General features: G+C 43.0%; 1 protein-coding gene across 2 annotated transcripts in view; it reads right to left on the bottom strand.

Moving 5' to 3' along the window:
• The window catches only part of tcirg1b (T cell immune regulator 1, ATPase H+ transporting V0 subunit a3b), a 34,721-nt gene extending 14,197 nt beyond the window's left edge, over window positions 1–20,524 (bottom strand). Inside the window, exons 1-10 of one of the 2 annotated variants that reach the window (XM_079630481.1) lie at window positions 20,274–20,524; window positions 15,392–15,511; window positions 14,560–14,638; window positions 13,191–13,327; window positions 11,402–11,497; window positions 8,757–8,945; window positions 6,996–7,078; window positions 5,182–5,275; window positions 4,047–4,259; window positions 523–673 (exon numbers count right to left, since the gene is read on the bottom strand). In XM_079630481.1, the coding sequence (XP_079486607.1) occupies window positions 523–673; window positions 4,047–4,259; window positions 5,182–5,275; window positions 6,996–7,078; window positions 8,757–8,945; window positions 11,402–11,497; window positions 13,191–13,327; window positions 14,560–14,638; window positions 15,392–15,508 (1,159 nt within the window). In that variant the 5' untranslated portion in view covers window positions 15,509–15,511; window positions 20,274–20,524. The remainder of the gene's footprint in view (window positions 1–522; window positions 674–4,046; window positions 4,260–5,181; window positions 5,276–6,995; window positions 7,079–8,756; window positions 8,946–11,401; window positions 11,498–13,190; window positions 13,328–14,559; window positions 14,639–15,391; window positions 15,512–20,273) is intronic. The other variant, XM_079630482.1, reaches the window with a different exon arrangement.
• Between the last annotated feature and the right edge of the window lie 1,108 nt (window positions 20,525–21,632).

Here is a 21,632-nt window from a genome sequence, read left to right as displayed (position 1 = left end):
AGTGTGTGTGTGAGTCAGTGTGTGTGTGAGTGAGTGAGTGAGTGAGTGAGTGTGTGTGTGTGTGTGTGTGTGTGTGTGTGAGTGAGTGAGTGAGAGAGAGTGTGTGTGTGTGAGTGTGTGTGTGTGTGTGTGTGTGTGCATGTGATTGTATGTGTGCGTGTGTGCGTGTGTAAGTGAGTGAGTGAGTGTGTGTGTGAGTGAGTGTGTGCGTGTGTGAGAGTGTGTGTGTGTGTGTGCATGTGATTGTATGTGTGCGTGTGTGCGTGTGTGCGTAAGTGAGTGAGTGAGTGAGTGAGTGAGCGAGTGAGCGAGTGTGTGTGTGTGTGTGTGTGTGTGTGTGTGTGTGTGTGTGTGTGTGTGTGTATGTGTGTGAGTGTGTGAGTGTGTGAGTGTGTGAGTGTGTGAGTGTGTGTGTGAGTGAGTGAGTGAGTGAGTGAGTGAGCGAGTGTGTGAGTGTGAGTGTGTGAGTGAGTGAGTGTGTGTTTGTGTGTGTGTGTGTGTGTATGTGTGTGTGTGTGTTACCTGGGTTCACCTCCCTGTAACTCGCCACTCCATACGCATCGACGATGTTCTGGAATCCTGCAGTGAAGGCGTTGGTGGGGAAGAGGGTCGGGGGGGCAGAGGTGGCCGGCAAGCGGTTGTAGAAGGAGTCCACACTGCTGCCACTCTTCCTCTGAGACAGACAGATGAAGGAACGATTACATGACACGCAGATCACTGCACACATCAGGGTTCACACTCTTCTCAGAAATCATTTCCCAGGATATTTCAAATCTCATGATGATGGGAATAAAAGACAAGGATCACAGATTCACAGCCTAAAGTAATATATTCCTCTCTCCAGAAGTAAAAAAAACATGCAATCTATGGCTATGACTTAACTATAAAATCAGAAATACACCAAATACACACACACAGGCTTCTGAAGTTAAACTCTTTACTTATGAACACGTTATAACGACTGCCTAGGCCCTTCTCGTTAAGCTCGAGGTGAAGTCATGCTCTCTCTCTGCCCTGACTGCCACTTACCATCTCTCTTTACATCTCTTCTTGGTCTAATTTTGTATCCGGCCATTGCACCTCATTGACTTTTCTTTTTTGGAAAGCACACATTCTATATTTATTTTGAATTATGTTATATGTTCATATTATATCAATAAACTATTTAATAAAATGATACCAGTAATAATCTAGTGTATTAATAAAATATCAACAAACACGATCACAATTGTATAAATAATGCAAGAAGTTTAATGTTTCCAGATAAATACACTTTAAAATAGAAAGAGAAAAAGAAAGATGCTCAAAAAAATTAAACTATAACCACCAGTAGATGGCAGAACATAACAGTCTTAATGAGTGAGTCAGTGAGTCCCTCTTTCAAACGATTAATTCAAAACGCTTATTCATTTAGGAATTAAGAAAATGACAGTCTTCATGAATGGGTCTTTGACTCACTTTCTCAAGCGATTCGTTCAGAACACAGATTAATTCAGCAAAGAAACGCCACTGTACAGTTGAAGACTCAAATTTCATCATTTAATATTGTTTTCAGTATTATTATTACTTTTTATTAATATTCAGTTGAATTATGTATCTGTATTATTACTTTTTTTTATATATAATTTGTAATCATTGTATTTTGTGAATCATTCTGTTCTTGAGGATCTCTTGGCAAAATAACTGGTGTTTGATCCTGTGAATTAAACAACAACAGGGAAAAGCATAATTTCCAAATCGAAAACTTGGCGTCACGAACAGGATCGCATATCCAGGCATTTGTCTCAATCATTTCAGGTAAGACTTTAATTTTTCGTTTAAACACGCGAAGGATTGAACCCTTAGAAGAAGGGTATCAATGAAATTATAGGAGCTAGAATCGCGTGCATTCTGACTTTGACAGTGAAGCTGTTCAATATTTAGGGAGGATACTGATCAGAGTTAACTGAAAAACAAACACACAAATGTACAAAAAAATTGTGAAAATATTGGATTTAACTTTTCTTAAATGTTTCTTTTCTTTTGTTCCTTGAGTGATTAGAGCAGGGAAAGAGAGAGAAACAGAGTAGTCCCTCCCTTCTGAATTTACTCTATATACACACACACACACACACACACACACACACACACACACACACACACACACACACACACACACACACACACACACACACACACTTTAGAGAAGGGAAAGAGAGAGAGAGAGAGAGAGAAGCAGGGTAACCTCTGTATTGGCTCTGTACTCCGTATTAGTGCCTTGGTGGGAGGGACCATATGAGATACTCTTAACAACTGATACAAGTGTTTGCCTTAAAGCAGGGGTGGGGAACAGTGGTTTGTGAATATCAATGCTTTAATAACAAATAATTTATCAGGAGCATTTATGCTGATGTGTATGATGGCGACACGTAGGCTAACACAAAGTTAAGTTACACCTGAAAGGGCCCCTATTATGGACTTTTGAAATGTACCTTTCATGTAGTGTGTAACATAGATCTAAGTGAACAAAAACATCCTGCAAAGTTTGAAATATGAAAGTGCACCGTATATAAAGTTATTGTCTTTCAAAAGTAAGAGTCGACTCGGAGTCATTTTTATGAATCGTTAGAAGACCGAAGCTTTTTCTCTGACTAGATGACGTCAACTTGTCAAGTTATTTGAATACGATACGCCCACTTATTGCGCTCCAAGGCCAGCAGGGAAACATCATGGCGACGAGACGCTGTGTTCTGAAGTGCGGCTCAAAAGCAAACTTTTTTCATCTGCCCAAGGAGGAGCATTTGAAGACTAAGTGGCTACAATATACAACTATACCACAGAAGTATAGTCCGAGCCTTGTGCTTTGCTCGCGCCATTTTGAAGACGATTGCTTTACCAACTTAAATGCAATCAAACTTGGATTCGCGAGCCGGCTGATATTGAAGGAAGGTTCAGTTCCAAGTGTATTTGCATCAGCTTCCTCCTCCGTATCACAACCTGTAAGTGTCATTAATAATTGTTGCTTTTATGTTTTATGTAGCATGCTTAATTATTATTTTGTTTGTTGTGTAAGCACCGTTTAGCTTCTAGGTCTTCAATGACAATTGTATTGAGATATGTGAAGTGTTTGTCGTTGTTTTCGGAGTTGTCTAAAGAATAGAGTAATACCTCGTAGTAACGTAACTGCATTTTTTTTTTTTTTTTTTTTAAATGTTGTGTTTATGCATCGGGCTAACGTTAATGCAAACAAAGACTGATTGTGCTTTTACAATATGAACTCTGTGCTATGCTCGCTAACATTAAATTCTTCATCTTATTTTTTGTTTTTTACTACAAACTATAAAGCAGTGGACTATAATCATTATTTTAACAAAATTAAATTGATAAAAGCATCATTGTACTCCGTGTTAAAAATAAGTATTATCTCTGTAAACACTGCTGGGTCATCTGACCAATCGCAGATTTGAATAATTCGCTTGGTTGGGTCCTTACCATAGACTGTAAAAAAAATAGGTCCTTACATGCGCTTCGTGAGGCACACACGCACACTAGCACACACACGCAAGGTCTCTCGCTCCCTTTCTCTGCTGTGCGCGCGCTACACATGCGCGCTCTTGCTTGCTCGATCTAGATTTCGGGAGATTTTTTAACTAATTTGCGGGCAATTCTGAAATTATCGTACATTATGGGATTTTTTTCATTATTGATCGTACATCGTACAGAGGTCAAAATTATCGTACAAATACGATAATTATCGTACGTCTGGCAACACTGCTGAATACATTGAGTTCTTCCTCGGTGTCGCTTCTGAACAACTCCGCTAACTAGAGCGCCCTCTCGCGGCTGCAGACGGTAATGCTTTCTCTTGGTTCATCTCAGTCAGTATGAGTTCATTTTGATATATAAGTCGCAGGACCAGCAAAACTATGAAAAAAAAGTGTGACTTATAGTCCGGAAAATACGGTAATTGGTCATTAATATTCAAGGATTTCCAGGATGCGTGGGAACTCTGACACATGTGCCATAAGTGTGTGTGTGTGTGTGTGTGTGTGTGTGTGATTGCTCACCCCTCCCTCCCTCAGGGCGTCCTGCAGGGCGGTTAGCTGGCTGACGGGACACCAGGCCTCTGCGATCAGACACTTGTCGGTGACGGAGGGACTGCAGAGGTTCAGCACCGTCTGCACAGCCTTGCACTTCTGCACCTGAACCAGCCACTCGGGCAGCCGGACCAGCGCTCGGGCCAGCAGCTGCTGCAGGTACTGCTCCGTCTCGCCCATCACCTGCTCACACACACACACACACACATCAGCAAACACACGTCTGACAGCACTGGGGGTTATTTATAGATCGCTTTACTATGGATTCGGAGAAATCGACTGTGAGCGACTGTGACTCAGTGTAGAGGTTATGCGTGATACGTCACCGTCGAGTTGTGCGGTTACACACACTAAGTGGCAGCATTTGTTTTCAGCCGTGAAAAACACACAAAACGCATCTAAAACGGGAAAGAGCTTTGAGATTGACTGTAGAAATATATTTAACAAGAAATCTGAGGTATATTTTTACAGACTGCTGAAAGCTACAGGACAGAGAAGCAACTGGATCCAGGCCGAGAAGGGTGGATTTGCAGTTATCATTTCGTGTCAATATTCTGCATTCAGGGGTACAGTCATACCCTACAGCTGCAAGCGAAATATTCAATCCCCATTGCAAATCAGGTTTATTGGCAACATTTACAGACATTCAGCTGTTTGCAATGAACAAAACAAACTAAAGTAATTGAAATAGCTCGACACAAATGTTTTAAGTGGTTTCCCCAAATTCAACTGAAAATGCTACTTTTAATGACTTCTGCAGTCTCAAAAGGATTCACCCCCTGAATATAATCCCTCACAACAGCCCCCGGCGTCGAAATCGGCCACATAAATGTCAGGAAACACGATTCTGGCTGCGTGTCAATATCCACGGATCACTGGATCTTTGGGAAGTTGAAAGGAACACTAAATATTGAGTCCAACCTTTAGTTTAAACTGATAACCGTTCGGTTTACTGGTGTTTTCGCAGTTTCCCTGATTAAACCCAGTCATGCCGCAGCTCTTCTGCCACTCAGTCCGGCTGAGGGAGTGTGTTCCCGCGGGAAAGTGACATCAGTGCATACACTCTGTGTGTGTATAACTGTCAGATGTGAGGGATCATACTCACGGATCGGATGTCCTCGATCCTCCCTCGCAGCCCGTTGAGGGTCTCCTCCCTCTCGGCCTGGTTCTCCGGGTAGGGGAACGTTTGTGTGTGGAAGCTGGAGCACGTGGAACACAAGACACACACACATTAGTGTCTGTACGACACAACAGCCCAGAGCCCAGATGTTCAAAACGTTTCATCTGGATCAGAATTATATGGATTTGCTGTCCAAGATCAGGGAATACATTTTACTTTTATGCTAATTTTTCAAAGCAAAATCTGACTGGATCACCCTGATCCAGATACACACCTTTTCATATTAGCAAATCTGGATTAGCTGGATTAGCAGTGCTCATTATATAAAGAACAACGGGTGGAGGAGTCAGTGTGGCTCACTTTAAGGGTTTTATTTGAGGATAAATAAAACCACAAACAAACATCCCTTCATCTCATCCTTCTCTCGGGTCATTTTGACCCCAAATTATAATTTTTTTCAAAATGTTAAAAATTGAGTGTTCATCAGAGGGGTCCAAGACCCCAGGATTTTTGTTGCACTTGAACCACGAATAAATAGATTTGAGGAGTTTTGTGGTTGAAATTTTTGTGGCAATTTGACCCCGTTATGAACGAATGGAATGCGAGGAATGCTTCAGTTCACATAGAACACATACAAATGCTCAAAATTCAAACTAAAAAAAAGCTATAACTTAACCAAAAAACTATTTTGTAATGTCTACATGAATGCACACTGAAGATAAATGGCTTTAGGACCCAGAGGAACAGCTCATCTGCTCCATATAGAGATATAAGGCCATCTAGTGGCAAGAGCATGAAATATCACGTTAGAATATAATTTTTCCACAAGCAGTCAGCAAAGACATAAAGACAGATATTGAGCAGAATTAAAAGATGTACGCATGAAATTGTGAGTTATTTGAGCTGAAAGTATGTAGGAATGTGCTTAAATTATTATTTATTTATCAAATCTAGTAATTTAAAGTGAAATAAAAATCACACACAAAAAAATTATAATATATATACCGGTTTATTATCAAAATGAAATAAAATATGCTTTCTGGACTAATGAAGGAAAGATTCTTTATAAAGTGCGAGGGAAGGATGAAGGTTAAACACTCACACTCTTACGGAGGCAGTAAAGGCACATGGGGATGGAAAAAAATATGATATGGGCGAAAAATTATACAATTCATTATTTTTGTATTCTCTCATAAAAGTTTAGTGTTTCCAGTGTAACTTTGCATTTGCTCGCAAATACTCAAAAGTTTTGAAAGTGAAAAAGTCCTCTCATCACCATGTCCCTTTAGGGTTTCCGTAAACGTTCAATAAGGGATGCAGTAGTTGTTAGAAACAAATTTGTGACTGGTTCGTCTGATAATTGTGTCAATGTTACTTATATACGGTGATAAAAAAAACACTTACAATTAAATATTATTTTGTTTGATATTGACAGCTGTTTATTTCATGGCATCAATATATATTTTTTTACTGTACTGTACTGTACGGCTAAATATGAAGCCTGAAGTCTGCCTCTACTTTACTGGTAATGACTGGAATAGGAAGATTAAATGATTTTTCAGAGATCCCTTCATGAGAGACGCTCGAGGAGAACATGCAGCACCTCAGCACTGAACCAGACGAACTATCCTGACTATAACTATAAGCTCACGAGGATGTCTAATGGTTTATATGACTCTTCTAGGATCCAATAGATCTGGAAATCAGACTCTCTTTAAATTCTTTGGTATATGTCCATGTTTTCCAGGGACCCTGACCTTTGACCTTTGTCAAAACCCCCCCATATCCCGATCACCTACCAATCGCAGATCTTCTTCACCTTCTGCCCGATCTGGTCTCCCCAGAACGAGATTAGAAACACGGTCCACTGCACCTCCTCGCCCTGGGGAACATAATCAGATCTCATCAACTTTCACAACAACATCAAAGTTGTACTTTACTTGTTATTTGTACATTCAAAAAATATTTTAAACAATCTCATAACATTATTTAACACAGTTGTAATTTTTCAATGTAAATTATTTAATTTGACTGGTAACAGCCCTATAGTGTCTTATTATTCTAATTTAATTTGATCAAATTTAAGAATTTAAAAGAAAAGATGAAGCACATATGTAAAATGATTAGGGGAAAAATGCCTTTTATAAAAGGTTAAAATATCATAAACATGCAGATTTAAATATGTCAAAGCTGACTGAACACTGAAGATGACACTGCTTCAGAATAAATAATAAAAAAATTTATAATAATAAATTTAATAATAATTTAATAATAAAAAATAATAATTTTTTTACTCTGACAAGTGAATGACCGATTTACTTGTCAGAAGGACAAGCACAGGAAAGGGTTAATGTCGAGCCCTGATGTTCATACAACATATTAAACCTAAGACGTATATGTGACCCTGGAGCACAGACCCAGTCTGGAGCCGCACGGGTATATCTGTGGCAATAACAACTATACACTGTATCCATTTTTCTTTTATGCCAAAAATCATGAGGATATTAAGATCATGTTCCATGAAGATATTTAGTAAATGTCCTACCGTAAATATATAAAACATGTATTTGTGTGAGTGAATGCAGCACAATCGTGAACATAAATGCACAACTTTAAAGGAGATTTTCTCAATGTTTACATTTTTTTGCTCCTCAGATTCCAGATTTTCAATAGTTGTGTCTCGACCAAATATTGTCCTATCCTAACAAACCACACATCAATGGAGAGATTATTTATTCAGATTTCAGATTATGTATAAATCTCAATTTCTAAAAAATAAATTGACACTTGTGACTGATTTTGTGGTCCAGGGTCACATATAATATCATATATTACACATTGAACCCAACGTATACTGCATGTACATATACATGATCACTTGAATAAATGAAGACTTCAGATGCAAAAGCCTCTAAGTGCCATCTGAAATTTTCTTCTAAAATTAGTATTTTTATCAAGCTTGTATATTTAAGTTCAGTAATTTCACTTTAATGACAATTAATAGGTCATTTTCATAGCCATTAAAGTGAAATAACTGAACATAAACATACAAGCTTGATAATCTTCAAATATAAATATATTATTTTGTTTGATATTGACAGCTGTTTATTTTATGGGATCAAAAAATCTATTTTTTACTGTACTGAACTGAACAAAGGCTTAAATATGAAGCCTGAAGTCTGCCTCTACTTTATTATTTTAACGGTTAAACTAATCAAGAGCAAAATAAAACTATAAACGTGTTTATATTACATGATAATGCTGTATTTTTTGACCAGTTTTAAAGTCATTAAATTTTTGTTCCTGAAATCCACCATTCTGCTGGAATCAGGAAAATCCAGAGTTATCCCAATCTTACTAACACAGACTGACGATCCGATCCAGATCCAAACCGAGATTGTATTTTGTGATCTCATCTGATTTCAGAATGCTTTTGTTTTTTTGAACAACCAATTTTCAAGATTTGATCCAACCCGATCAGAACTTCTGAACACCTGGGCCGGTTCAGTTGGGTCATGCAAGATGAACCTAATAATATGTATTAATGATTTAGGGCTCACCGAATCGGGATGCTCCAGTTTCTCCTCCATCTCATGGAAGTCCACGATGATGTACCCTCGGCACGCGCGCCACAGCAGCCTCTCGAAGGCCGGCACTTTCCACGGGTGGACCACGCCGGCCACGAAGCTGAGCCGGACGTCCTGCCTGTTCTCCGCCAGCGCCACGGGCTCGAACGACACCAGCGGCGCCTGACACACACACACACACACACATGAGGAACTCAGACTGAGCGAGCACACGAGGGAGTGTGTGTGAGGAGAGCAGAACACACCTGTGAGACTGTGAGGGAGTGTGTGTGAGACTGTGAGGGAGTGTGTGTGAGACTGAGGGAGTGTGTGTGAGACTGTGAGGGAGTGTGTGTGAGACTGTGAGGGAGTGTGTGTGAGACTGTGAGGGAGTGTGTGTGAGGAGAGCAGAACACACCTGTGAGACTGTGAGGGAGTGTGTGTGAGACTGTGAGGGAGTGTGTGTGAGACTGTGAGGGAGTGTGTGTGAGACTGTGAGGGGGTGTGTGTGAGGAGAGCAGAACACACCTGTGAGACTGTGAGGGAGTGTGTGTGAGACTGTGAGGGAGTGTGTGTGTGAGACTGTGAGGGAGTGTGTGTGAGACTGAGGGAGTGTGTGTGAGACTGTGAGGGAGTGTGTGTGAGGAGAGCAGAACACACCTGTGAGACTGTGAGGGAGTGTGTGTGAGACTGTGAGGGAGTGTGTGTGAGACTGTGAGGGAGTGTGTGTGAGGAGAGCAGAACACACCTGTGAGACTGTGAGGGAGTGTGTGTGAGACTGTGAGGGAGTGTGTGTGAGACTGTGAGGGAGTGTGTGTGAGACTGTGAGGGAGTGTGTGTGAGACTGTGAGGGAGTGTGTGTGAGGAGAGCAGAACACACCTGTGAGACTGTGAGGGAGTGTGTGTGAGACTGTGAGGGAGTGTGTGTGAGGAGAGCAGAACACACCTGTGAGACTGTGAGGGAGTGTGTGTGAGACTGTGAGGGAGTGTGTGTGAGACTGTGAGGGAGTGTGTGTGAGACTGTGAGGGAGTGTGTGTGAGACTGTGAGGGAGTGTGTGTGAGACTGTGAGGGAGTGTGTGTGAGACTGTGAGGGAGTGTGTGTGAGACTGTGAGGGAGTGTGTGTGAGACTGTGAGGGAGTGTGTGTGAGACTGTGAGGGAGTGTGTGTGAGGAGAGCAGAACACACCTGTGAGACTGTGAGGGAGTGTGTGTGAGACTGTGAGGGAGTGTGTGTGAGACTGTGAGGGAGTGTGTGTGAGGAGAGCAGAACACACCTGTGAGACTGTGAGGGAGTGTGTGTGAGGAGAGCAGAACACACCTGTGAGACTGTGAGGGAGTGTGTGTGAGACTGTGAGGGAGTGTGTGTGAGGAGAGCAGAACACACCTGTGAGACTGTGAGGGAGTGTGTGTGAGACTGTGAGGGAGTGTGTGTGAGGAGAGCAGAACACACCTGTGAGACTGTGAGGGAGTGTGTGTGAGACTGTGAGGGAGTGTGTGTGAGGAGAGCAGAACACACCTGTGAGACTGTGAGGGAGTGTGTGTGAGACTGTGAGGGAGTGTGTGTGAGGAGAGCAGAACACACCTGTGAGACTGTGAGGGAGTGTGTGTGAGACTGTGAGGGAGTGTGTGTGAGAAGAGCAGAACACACCTGTGAGACTGTGAGGGAGTGTGTGTGAGACTGTGAGGGAGTGTGTGTGAGGAGAGCAGAACACACCTGTGAGACTGTGAGGGAGTGTGTGTGAGACTGTGAGGGAGTGTGTGTGAGACTGTGAGGGAGTGTGTGTGAGGAGAGCAGAACACACCTGTGAGACTGTGAGGGAGTGTGTGTGAGACTGTGAGGGAGTGTGTGTGAGACTGTGAGGGAGTGTGTGTGAGACTGTGAGGGAGTGTGTGTGAGACTGTGAGGGAGTGTGTGTGAGGAGAGCAGAACACACCTGTGAGACTGTGAGGGAGTGTGTGTGAGACTGTGAGGGAGTGTGTGTGAGACTGTGAGGGAGTGTGTGTGAGACTGTGAGGGAGTGTGTGTGAGACTGTGAGGGAGTGTGTGTGAGACTGTGAGGGAGTGTGTGTGAGGAGAGCAGAACACACCTGTGAGACTGTGAGGGAGTGTGTGTGAGACTGTGAGGGAGTGTGTGTGAGACTGTGAGGGAGTGTGTGTGAGAGAGCAGAACACACCTGTGAGACTGTGAGGGAGTGTGTGTGAGACTGTGAGGGAGTGTGTGTGAGACTGTGAGGGAGTGTGTGTGAGGAGAGCAGAACACACCTGTGAGACTGTGAGGGAGTGTGTGTGAGACTGTGAGGGAGTGTGTGTGAGACTGTGAGGGAGTGTGTGTGAGACTGTGAGGGAGTGTGTGTGAGACTGTGAGGGAGTGTGTGTGAGACTGTGAGGGAGTGTGTGTGAGACTGTGAGGGAGTGTGTGTGAGGAGAGCAGAACACACCTGTGAGACTGTGAGGGAGTGTGTGTGAGACTGTGAGGGAGTGTGTGTGAGGAGAGCAGAACACACCTGTGAGACTGTGAGGGAGTGTGTGTGAGACTGTGAGGGAGTGTGTGTGAGGAGAGCAGAACACACCTGTGAGACTGTGAGGGAGTGTGTGTGAGACTGTGAGGGAGTGTGTGTGAGGAGAGCAGAACACACCTGTGAGACTGTGAGGGAGTGTGTCTGCTTGAGGACGCCCCGGTACTGACACAGCTGAGTGAACTGAGAGCGCAGACTGTCTCTGTTCCTGGACACCTGCGCACACACACACACACACACACACAACACAACTGTTCAACACTTCATCAACACACTTCAGTCATGCGCTGGATTACACAGGGGAGAACTAATGACAGGGACATACAGTCAAATTATTTAGACACACGGTGTAATGTTTGATATTGTTTTACTGGTGTGTGCAGGACACTATAGTTCATTTCTGTGAGTGAGGAGAGCAGAATAAAGTAAACTGTGACATATTATACACAAACTCTTCATACAGTGACTACCAGTGACATTTATAGACATTTGGGACCAGAAATGATTGACACTTTGAGCTGGTCATGTTCTGCTGAAGTGTGTGTCTGTAATTGCTAATGCTCTTTTCACACACACACTGAACACAATGAAGCATTGCTTGGTCACTGGTTGAGCTAAACTGGTATTATCTAATTGTGTAGTTAAATATACCAGCTGACAGATATTCATCATAATTCATGTGTGTGAGACAGTCTAACAGAAGTGTGTGTGTGTGTGTGTGTGTGTGTGTGTGTGTGTGTGACAGTCTAACAGAAGGATGGACAAAACGGTTCATAACTGAGTTCTGCTCATATTTTACTACCATTTTCTAAACTATAGTGAATAAACTGATAATGTGAGAAATGTGGAAGGAGTCTGAATGCATTGTGGTTTGACTGTATATAGCATGACAGTGAAAATGAAACTAAACACTGATACGGGAAGCACAGCAATAACATTTACAGTTAAGAAAGATAAAACAATTATATGTTAAAGTCTACCTGTGGTGTAAATCCAGCTTTTAATGTAGTTTATGTGTGTGTGTGGTGTTTTTAATCTGCTTTAACACACACCATGTGTAAGTTCATAAGTCGAGAGCATTGCTGAGTATTTTCTGCTTAAAACTGCAGTGAACCAAAGACAGTCTCAAACACACGGTGTGAAATCGCTGGTGTTTCTGACGTCACACACTACCTTGACCAATCAGATCAACGTGTGATCGTCACCCAGTGGATCTCTGAGTGAGTGAGTGAGTGGAGGCGGGGCTCATTTGCATATTCATAGAACCATGCATACTAAATGAGGCAAGGGTGTCGAGTTACATTCAAGATATTCTAAGGCATGAAGACTTTTCTTTTCAAGGAAAAAACTTTAAAATATGTTATTTTGGTGATCAAAGATGAGTTTTAAAGGATAAAATTACTGACGACAGGCGGACTTGCTGCACGTCAGCAAAGTTTCAAAGATGCAGATAAATAAAGTTATTGTCTCCTAAAAGAAAGAAGTGATTCGTCGATCGCCTGAAACGAGTCGTCAGCAGGGGTTGCGCAGACTATTTGACTTTAATGCTCAGCCATGACGCTTTACGCTTGACGTTGACATAAATGTCGACTTTACTAACCCTAACCTGACTTCAGACTTTTTAATTCCAGTCTCACTTCCAGCTAAACGTATGTAGGTTTGTGACTCATTTGTGTAATGCCAGACTATGGTCTCGATTGGCCGAACAGCTGGAAGAGTTTGGTTCATGTTGTTCATCTTTTATGTCTTAACGGACACGTGTACGGCACCATTGTGAGTCCACAAGACCGTAAGTGCATATGAAGTGTGCCATTCGGGACAGGGCCCATGAAAGTGTTCACGTAAGCCTATTGTGGCAGACTCCAAACAGAATCAGGAAGCTTTAAAACAGCATGATGAGAGTCCAGACCTCCCGCAGCTCTCGGGCCAGGCGCTCGCTGTCCTCCTCGATGGTGAGCAGCTCTCGGGGCTGGGGGGCCGGCGGGGCCGGGGTCGGGGCCTGCAGCGTCTGAGACAGGCTGCGCACAATCTCCTGCTCCAGGAACACTGCAACAGAGAAGACGACCTTCAATAACCTCGATTCAGCACGAAATTGCAGACACAGCCCAGTTCACTTCTGTGATAGGACATGAAGCTGCACTGGACAGTGTGAGATCAGAACAGGCCATCTCGATCACACGACACCGTTACTACAGCGCTGGGAGAGCCAGTGAGATCACGTCTGAATTCACCGCAGTGTTAATAACATGAATGCACTGCCAGATCTAGTGCAGAACTCTGTTATAAACCATCAGATCAAACAGCGCTGACGTGGAAACCAGGAGCAACAGGAGGACATTGTGCCATGAAAGTTAAAGTAATGAAAGTTAAAGGTTTTTCAATCCACAAATCACCAGCATTCACCGTGGATTTAATGTAGTAACGCTAACTGTAACCATGGTATTATGGCAGATTTTTTTTATTTTTTTTTTACATTTTTCATCTCAGGGTTCGTAGTATAACCTTTTGAGAGTGAAATTCAAGCAATTTTACTTCACACTTTTTCTAGAACTTCAAATCTCAAAATTGTATCCAATTTGAATGTTATTTTTAATGTGATGATTTGTACAACTAAAAGTTTAAAGCTGTAGGAAAACTAAACTAAACTAAAACTAACAGTGTGGCAAAAAAAGACCACTATAACCAGTAGATGGCAGCAGAGGAGCACGTATTAACCATTTACACTCCCTAAAATATGGAAAAAAAAGTAGGAAGTCAAAAACTCATGAAAAACAAAAACTTTTCTTCATATTGTGACTGAATTACACAGACACCAATTAAAGAGGTTTCCTTTTATAATCACTGAAGCTGGCGATCTGTTCAGTGTGATACGAGAGGAACAATGGTACATTTAATAAGAGATTTACATTTTCCCTACACAAATCTGTTTTTAGCATGTTACTGTTGTTAATAAAAGTTAATTTTATCTGCATCTCAAATCAAGCTCAGTGCATTACTGTCAAATTTACAATAAACAAACATGTACTATTATTAGTAACTGCAATTATTAAGCAAAACAATAACTAGCATTTTTACTAAAGTTTTCCCCCAGCGCTACCAGATGAGGTGTTCATAGCACTGGTTTACAGCTGTGTGGCCGACGGCAACTGTTGACAGACTGCTCAGAGGCAGAAGCAGCATTAGATGACAGCTTCCAGAAACACACAGCGTTCTCTGTGACTCTACAGCAGCAGATCACGCTCCACGGTTCACACACACACACACACTCACACACTCACCAAAGGTTTTCTCCAGCTCCTCGCATCTCCTCACTTCGTTCACAAACTTCCTCTGGAACGCGTTGACGTTTGGATTCAGCTGCGATCAAGATTACAAACATCAGCAAGCCAGAGTAATGTAGAGACACTTCAGAAGACATGAAAATGAAGGGCTCATATGATGCTTTTTAATGTTTTTCTTCTCCTTTAATCTGTGCATACGAGCTGCAAAGTCACAACGCTTAGCGATTTATTCTATCTAACAGAAAACACGGATCCAGATCTGCCTAAAAATATGGATACAATGTATATGCAAAGAAAGAAGACGAGGCTTCAGCGAATATTATTTGTCGTCACGTCGCGGAGACGCTGTGTGTTTGGATGCGAAAGCAAAACTGCTTTGTTTGGCCTTGCGAAAATGGATGAACTTATGTATCAGTGGTTAATAATTATCTATAAAGCTGTTCCTAAACAGCAGAACAACCCAAAAGTGAATAATTATTAACTGAGTTAACAAATGCTTTAGAAGTCTTAGAAGCAGAAGCTTGCGATTATGGTATTAATGACACATGCTTGAAGTGTTTGGCTAATCACAGCGCACTGGGTCAGCTGACCAATCAGAGCAGTCTGAGCTTTCAGAAGGCCGGGCTTTGTAGAAATCAGAGCATTTCAGACAGACTGGGAATAGAGGTGCTGCTAAAATATACAGTATGTGAAAAATAATGTATTTTTTGAGCATTAAAGCATGTTGACCTGTTCTATCACAACCAATAAACAAGATAATGAACTTTTAAAATAGCATCACACGACCCCTTTAGGAACGACAGAGAAAAGCGAGCAGAAATGTCCTCACGTCTCTGAACTCCACTATTCCCAGCTCTCCCAGTTCACTGACGCAGTTGTAGGCGGATCCGGACTGGAGGAAGAGCTGCACCAGACAGACCTCTTCACTGCGAAACAGAGAGCCCATGACCTGCAACACAAGCACACATCTGGACACGTCAGCCGAGACACACATCTGGACACGTCAGCCGAGACACACATCTGGACACGTCAGCCGAGGGACACGTCAGCCGAGACACACATCTGGACACGTCAGCCGAGACACACATCTGGACACGTCAGCCGAGACACACATCTGGACACGTCAGCCGAGACACACATCTGGACACGTCAGCCGAGACACACATCTGGACACGTCAGCCGAGACACACATCTGGACACGTCAGACGAGACACACATCTGGACACGTCAGACGAGACACACATCTGGACACGTCAGACGAGACACACATCTGGACACGTCAGCTGAAGCAAGCACACATCTGGACACATCAGCTGAACCAAGCACACATCTGGACACATCAGCTGAGGCACAAGCACACATCTGGACACGTCAGGTGAACCAAGCACACATCTGGACACGTCAGCTGAGACACAAGCACACATCTGAACACATCAGCTGAGACACATCTGGACACGTCAGCTGAACCAAGCACACATCTGGACACGTCAGCTGAGACACAAGCACACATCTGGACACGTCAGCTGAACCAAGCACACATCTGGACACGTCAGCTGAGACACAAGCACACATCTGAACACATCAGCTGAGACACATCTGGACACGTCAGCTGAACCAAGCACACATCTGGACACGTCAGCTGAGACACATCTGGACACGTCAGCTGAAACAAGCACACATCTGGACACATCTGGACACGTCAGGTGAGACAAGCACACATCTGGACACTTCATCTGACACACAAGCACACATCTGGACACATCAGCGGACACACAAAAGCACGTTTGGACACGTCAGCTGACACAAGCACACATCTGGACACGTCAACTGAGACACAAGCACACATCTGGACACGTCAGCTGAGACACGCACACATCTGGACACGTCAGCTGAGACAAGCACACATCTGGACACTTCATCTGACACAAGCACACATCTGGACACGTCAGCTGAGACACAAGCACACATCTGGACACTTCATCTGACACACAAGCACACATCTGGACACTTCAGCTGACAAACAAGCACACATCTGGACACTTCATCTGACACACAAGCACACATCTGGACACTTCAGCTGACAAACAAGCACACATCTGGACACTTCATCTGACACACAAGCACACATCTGGACACTTCAGCTGACAAACAAGCACACATCTGGACACTTCATCTGACACACAAGCACACATCTGGACACTTCATCTGACACACAAGCACACATCTGGACACGTCAGCTGACAAACAAGCACACATCTGGACACGTCAGCTGAGACACAAGCACACATCTGGACACGTCAGCTGAGACACAAGCACACATCTGGACACTTCATCTGACACAAGCACACATCTGGACACTTCAGCTGACACAAGCACATCTGGACACTTCAGCTGACAAACAAGCACACATCTGGACACTTCATCTGACACACAAGCACACATCTGGACACTTCAGCTGAGCCACAAGCACACATCTGGACACGTCAGCTGACACAAGCACACATCTGGACACGTCAGCTGAGACAAGCACACATCTGGACACGTCAGCTGAGACACAAACACACATCTGGACACTTCATCTGACACACAAGCACACATCTGGACACTTCAGCTGACACAAGCACATCTGGACACTTCAGCTGACAAACAAGCACACATCTGGACACTTCAGGTGAAACACACACACATCTGGACACATCAGCTGAGACAAGCGCACATCTGGACACGTCAGCTGAGACAAGCAAACATCTGGACACTTCAGCTGAGACACAAGCACACATCTGGACACGTCAGCTGAGACAAGCAAACATCTGGACACATCAGCTGAGACAAGCGCACATCTGGACACGTCAGCTGAGACAAGCAAACATCTGGACACTTCAGCTGAGATCCAAGCACACATCTGGACACGTCAGCTGAGACAAGCAAACATCTGGACACATCAGCTGAGACAAGCGCACATCTGGACACGTCAGCTGACACACAAGCACACATCTGGACACTTCATCTGACAAACAAGCACACATCTGGACACGTCAGCTGACACACAAGCGCACATCTGGACACGTCAGCTGACACACAAGCACATATCTGGACACTTCATCTGACACACAAGCACACATCTGGACACATCAGCGGACACACAAGCGCACATCTGGACACGTCAGCTGAGACAAGCACACATCTGGACACTTCATCTGACACACAAGCACACATCTGGACACATCAGCGGACACACAAAAGCACGTTTGGACACGTCAGCTGACACAAGCACACATCTGGACACTTCATTTGACATAAGCACACATCTGGACACATCAGCGGACACACAAGCGCACATTTGGACACGTCAGCTGAGACAAGCACACATCTGGACACGTCAGCTGACACAAGCACACATCTGGACACTTCATCTGACACAAGAACACATCTGGACACTTCATCTGACAAGCACACATCTGGACACATCAGCGGACACACAAAAGCACATCTGGACACGTCAGCTGAGACACAAGCGCACATCTGGACACGTCAGCTGAGACACAAGCGCACATCTGGACACTTCATCTGACACACAAGCACACATCTGGACACTTCATCTGACACACAAGCACACATCTGGACACTTCATCTGACACAAGCACACATCTGGACACTTCATCTGACACACAAGCACACATCTGGACACTTCAGCTGACACGTACACATCTGGACACTTCAGCTGACACACAAGCACACATCTGGACACATCAGCTGAGACACAAGCACACATCTGGACACTTCATCTGACACACAAGCACACATCTGGACACTTCAGCTGACACACGTACACATCTGGACACTTCATCTGACACAAGAACACATCTGGACACTTCATCTGACACAAGCACACATCTGGACACTTCATCTGACACAAGCACACATCTGGACACTTCAGCTGACACACGTACACATCTGGACACGTCAGCTGACACAAGCACACATCTGGACACTTTATCTGACACAAGCACACATCTGGACACTTTATCTGACACAAGAACACATCTGGACACTTCATCTGACACAAGCACACATCTGGACACATCAGCGGACACACAAAAGCACATCTGGACACGTCAGCTGAGACACAAGCGCACATCTGGACACGTCAGCTGAGACACAAAAGCACATCTGGACACGTCAGCTGAGACACAAGCGCACATCTGGACACGTCAGCTGAGACACAAGCACACATCTGGACACATCAGCGGACACACAAAAGCACATCTGGACACGTCAGCTGAGACACAAGCGCACATCTGGACACGTCAGCTGAGACACGCACACATCTGGACACGTCAGCTGAGACACGCACACATCTGGACACTTCATCTGACACACAAGCACACATCTGGACACTTCAGCTGACATACAAGCACACATCTGGACACTTCATCTGACACAAGCACACATCTGGACACTTCATCTGACATACAAGCACATCTGGACACATCAGCTGAGACACACGCACATCTGGACACGAGCGCTTCCTCTTCTGCTCTGAGTCAGGGAGCGTGTGATAAGAGTGTGTTCCTCTTTCAGGGATTTTTACTGTTTCATAATGTCACCTTTAGTGAAGCAGAGGGGTTATGAACTGAAGCCATCGGAAAGATCAGAAAAATTCCAGAATACATTGGAATGTTTGTCATCTCAACCATAATCTATATTGTAAATCAGCCGGACGATGATTTCAAGCAGCGACATGCAGAGAGAGATGTTGCACTTCCTCTAAAACTATTATAAACATCCCATTTTGGTATAATTATTATATACGCTCTTAAAAACAGAGGTGGTTTTCTCATTTCTTTGGTTCCCCAAAGAAGCTTCCAGTGATCAGTTCTTAAAATAAACCCTATTTCTTATTAAGGGGATAAAATTATGGATGCTAAAGTTTCTCAATGGAACCATCGATGCCAATAAAGAACTCTTAACTTTAATTGAGAGACTACATGGAATATGTGACCTTTTATAAATTAATCTGTCGCACCCCAAATTCAAATTCTCACACACACACACACACACACACACACACACACACACACACACACACACACACACACGCGTCGCACTGCAGGACTATTTGAATGAATGCAAAATTGTAAAAACCTTTAAAGAAAGGTAACCTGTTGGAGCACGTAAGATATCCACTTGCCCTTATACATTCATGTAATCTTTCCATCTATAATCTTGATGTTAACTAGAAAAACATCAACAACATGAAAACATATTTCATAAACACCTGGTTTCTGTTTGATATTAGAGGTGACATATGGATCATGTGATCTTCTGATCACGTGCATCATCACAGGTTTTGACAGAAAATACAAATCAGGGCTACAGTTCCTCTTTCTGGAGGAATTCTGCCGCATTTTACCAGGAACTATTTTAACGAGGACCGTTTTTAAAAACCCTCCGTTTATATTGTATCATTCATATTGGATCGGAGTTACTTTACAAGCTATTCATTCCACAATAAAGTTTCATTTTCGTTTCATCCTGAAAGTATAAAACCTCGTGAAAAGCAGTTATCATCAGATGTGATTGATCAAGAAAAAACTAAAGCTTAGATGACGATGAAAGACTCGAAACTGTCGATTATTCACAGAATCTGTATCAAACTATGTCACGAGCACAGAAAACACCAGTGTAAACAATGTGCTCTGCAAACTTACCGGAGGATAAACCAGCGACACAGGAGCGGCGACACCAACAAACTGGCTTTTATCCCCGGGCGATGAAGGTCTGGTAGCGGAGCGCACAGTGTGTCTTCATGCAGGAATATGACTACAGTTATAACAGCTGTAAGTTCCCGAGAGTGAATCACATTCCCCAACTTCCCGTTTCTGCGGACGGTCACGTTACTGGAGCTCATCACGTGACTTCGCGAGCGCGCACTGCTGCTTTTATTAGACAGAGTGAGGTTGTTATTAATTTATGCTATTGTAATTTATATTTTGTATGAACATTTGTATTGTGTCTTATCAGAATGTAAAAATGTTGTGTTATTTGCGAAATAAAATTAAAAGTGTGTATTCCTCTAGGGGGCACTGTGCGGCTCATTGAGCTCAATCCTCTATTCTATTCAAAATAGAATCTATGTAAAAATATCTCGATGTCTTTCTTTCTTTCTTTCTCTTTTTTTTTTTTAAATCTCTACATCAGTCCGTATTCACAAACGACTGTTGTTAGTGTGTCCGAGTAGCCGCCAGTATCACGTGACCACCAGTGACCACTCTGTGCCTCATCATCAGTCTGGACAGTTTGACTCTGAAACACACTTTATCTTATTATAAACATGTTTCTTCTTCTTGGCAAGTTTGTGAGTGAACATTACCCAGTCTGTAGTCTCTACTTTATTCCTGTGATCAAAGCATCATTACGCCAGTCTTCAGTGTCACATGATCCTTCAGAATCATTCTAAGATAATTTCTTATTATCAATGTTGAAAACCATTTTTGATGATTTATTTATTTATTTTGCAGTTTTGTATTATGTGGAAATCATGATACACTGCTATTCAAAAGTTTGGGTTAAGTAAGATTAAAAAAACAAGAAAAAAAATTTAATACTTATAAATAAATGCTGAAATAAATGCATTAAATATATTGCTGTAATATGCAAATTACACATGCATAATATTGTTTACATGATATATATGTCTCTTAGTATGGATTGTACATATAAAAATGAAATGTAAAATGTGTTTTCGATAAATATATGGGATATATAAATGTAATTTATGAAAAACATGGTGTGCACATGTATTTTGAATATACAGTATGTTGCTTATTGTCAGGAGAGGTAAGGGGTGTACGGAGGACTCAGGGACGCAGAGGTTAATGGACTTTATTAGACTTTATTAACTCCCCCAAGAGGAAACACAGTCAGAGTAAAGCAACACATTACAGCAAACCTCAGCAACTCCTGCAGGGAAAACATCCACAGCGAACCGGCAGGGCCACTTCTAGACATCTGGAGGCCTAGGCAATGTATAGAGTTACATGTAAGCTTTGTCTTGTGTTTCATGTCCT

The sequence above is a fragment of the Phoxinus phoxinus genome, assembly GCF_949152265.1.
Source record: "Phoxinus phoxinus genome assembly, chromosome: 12".
Lineage (NCBI taxonomy): Eukaryota > Metazoa > Chordata > Actinopteri > Cypriniformes > Leuciscidae > Phoxinus > Phoxinus phoxinus.
Note: the sequence above shows the minus strand (reverse complement) of the source record. Positions and strands in the feature narration are given on the sequence as shown.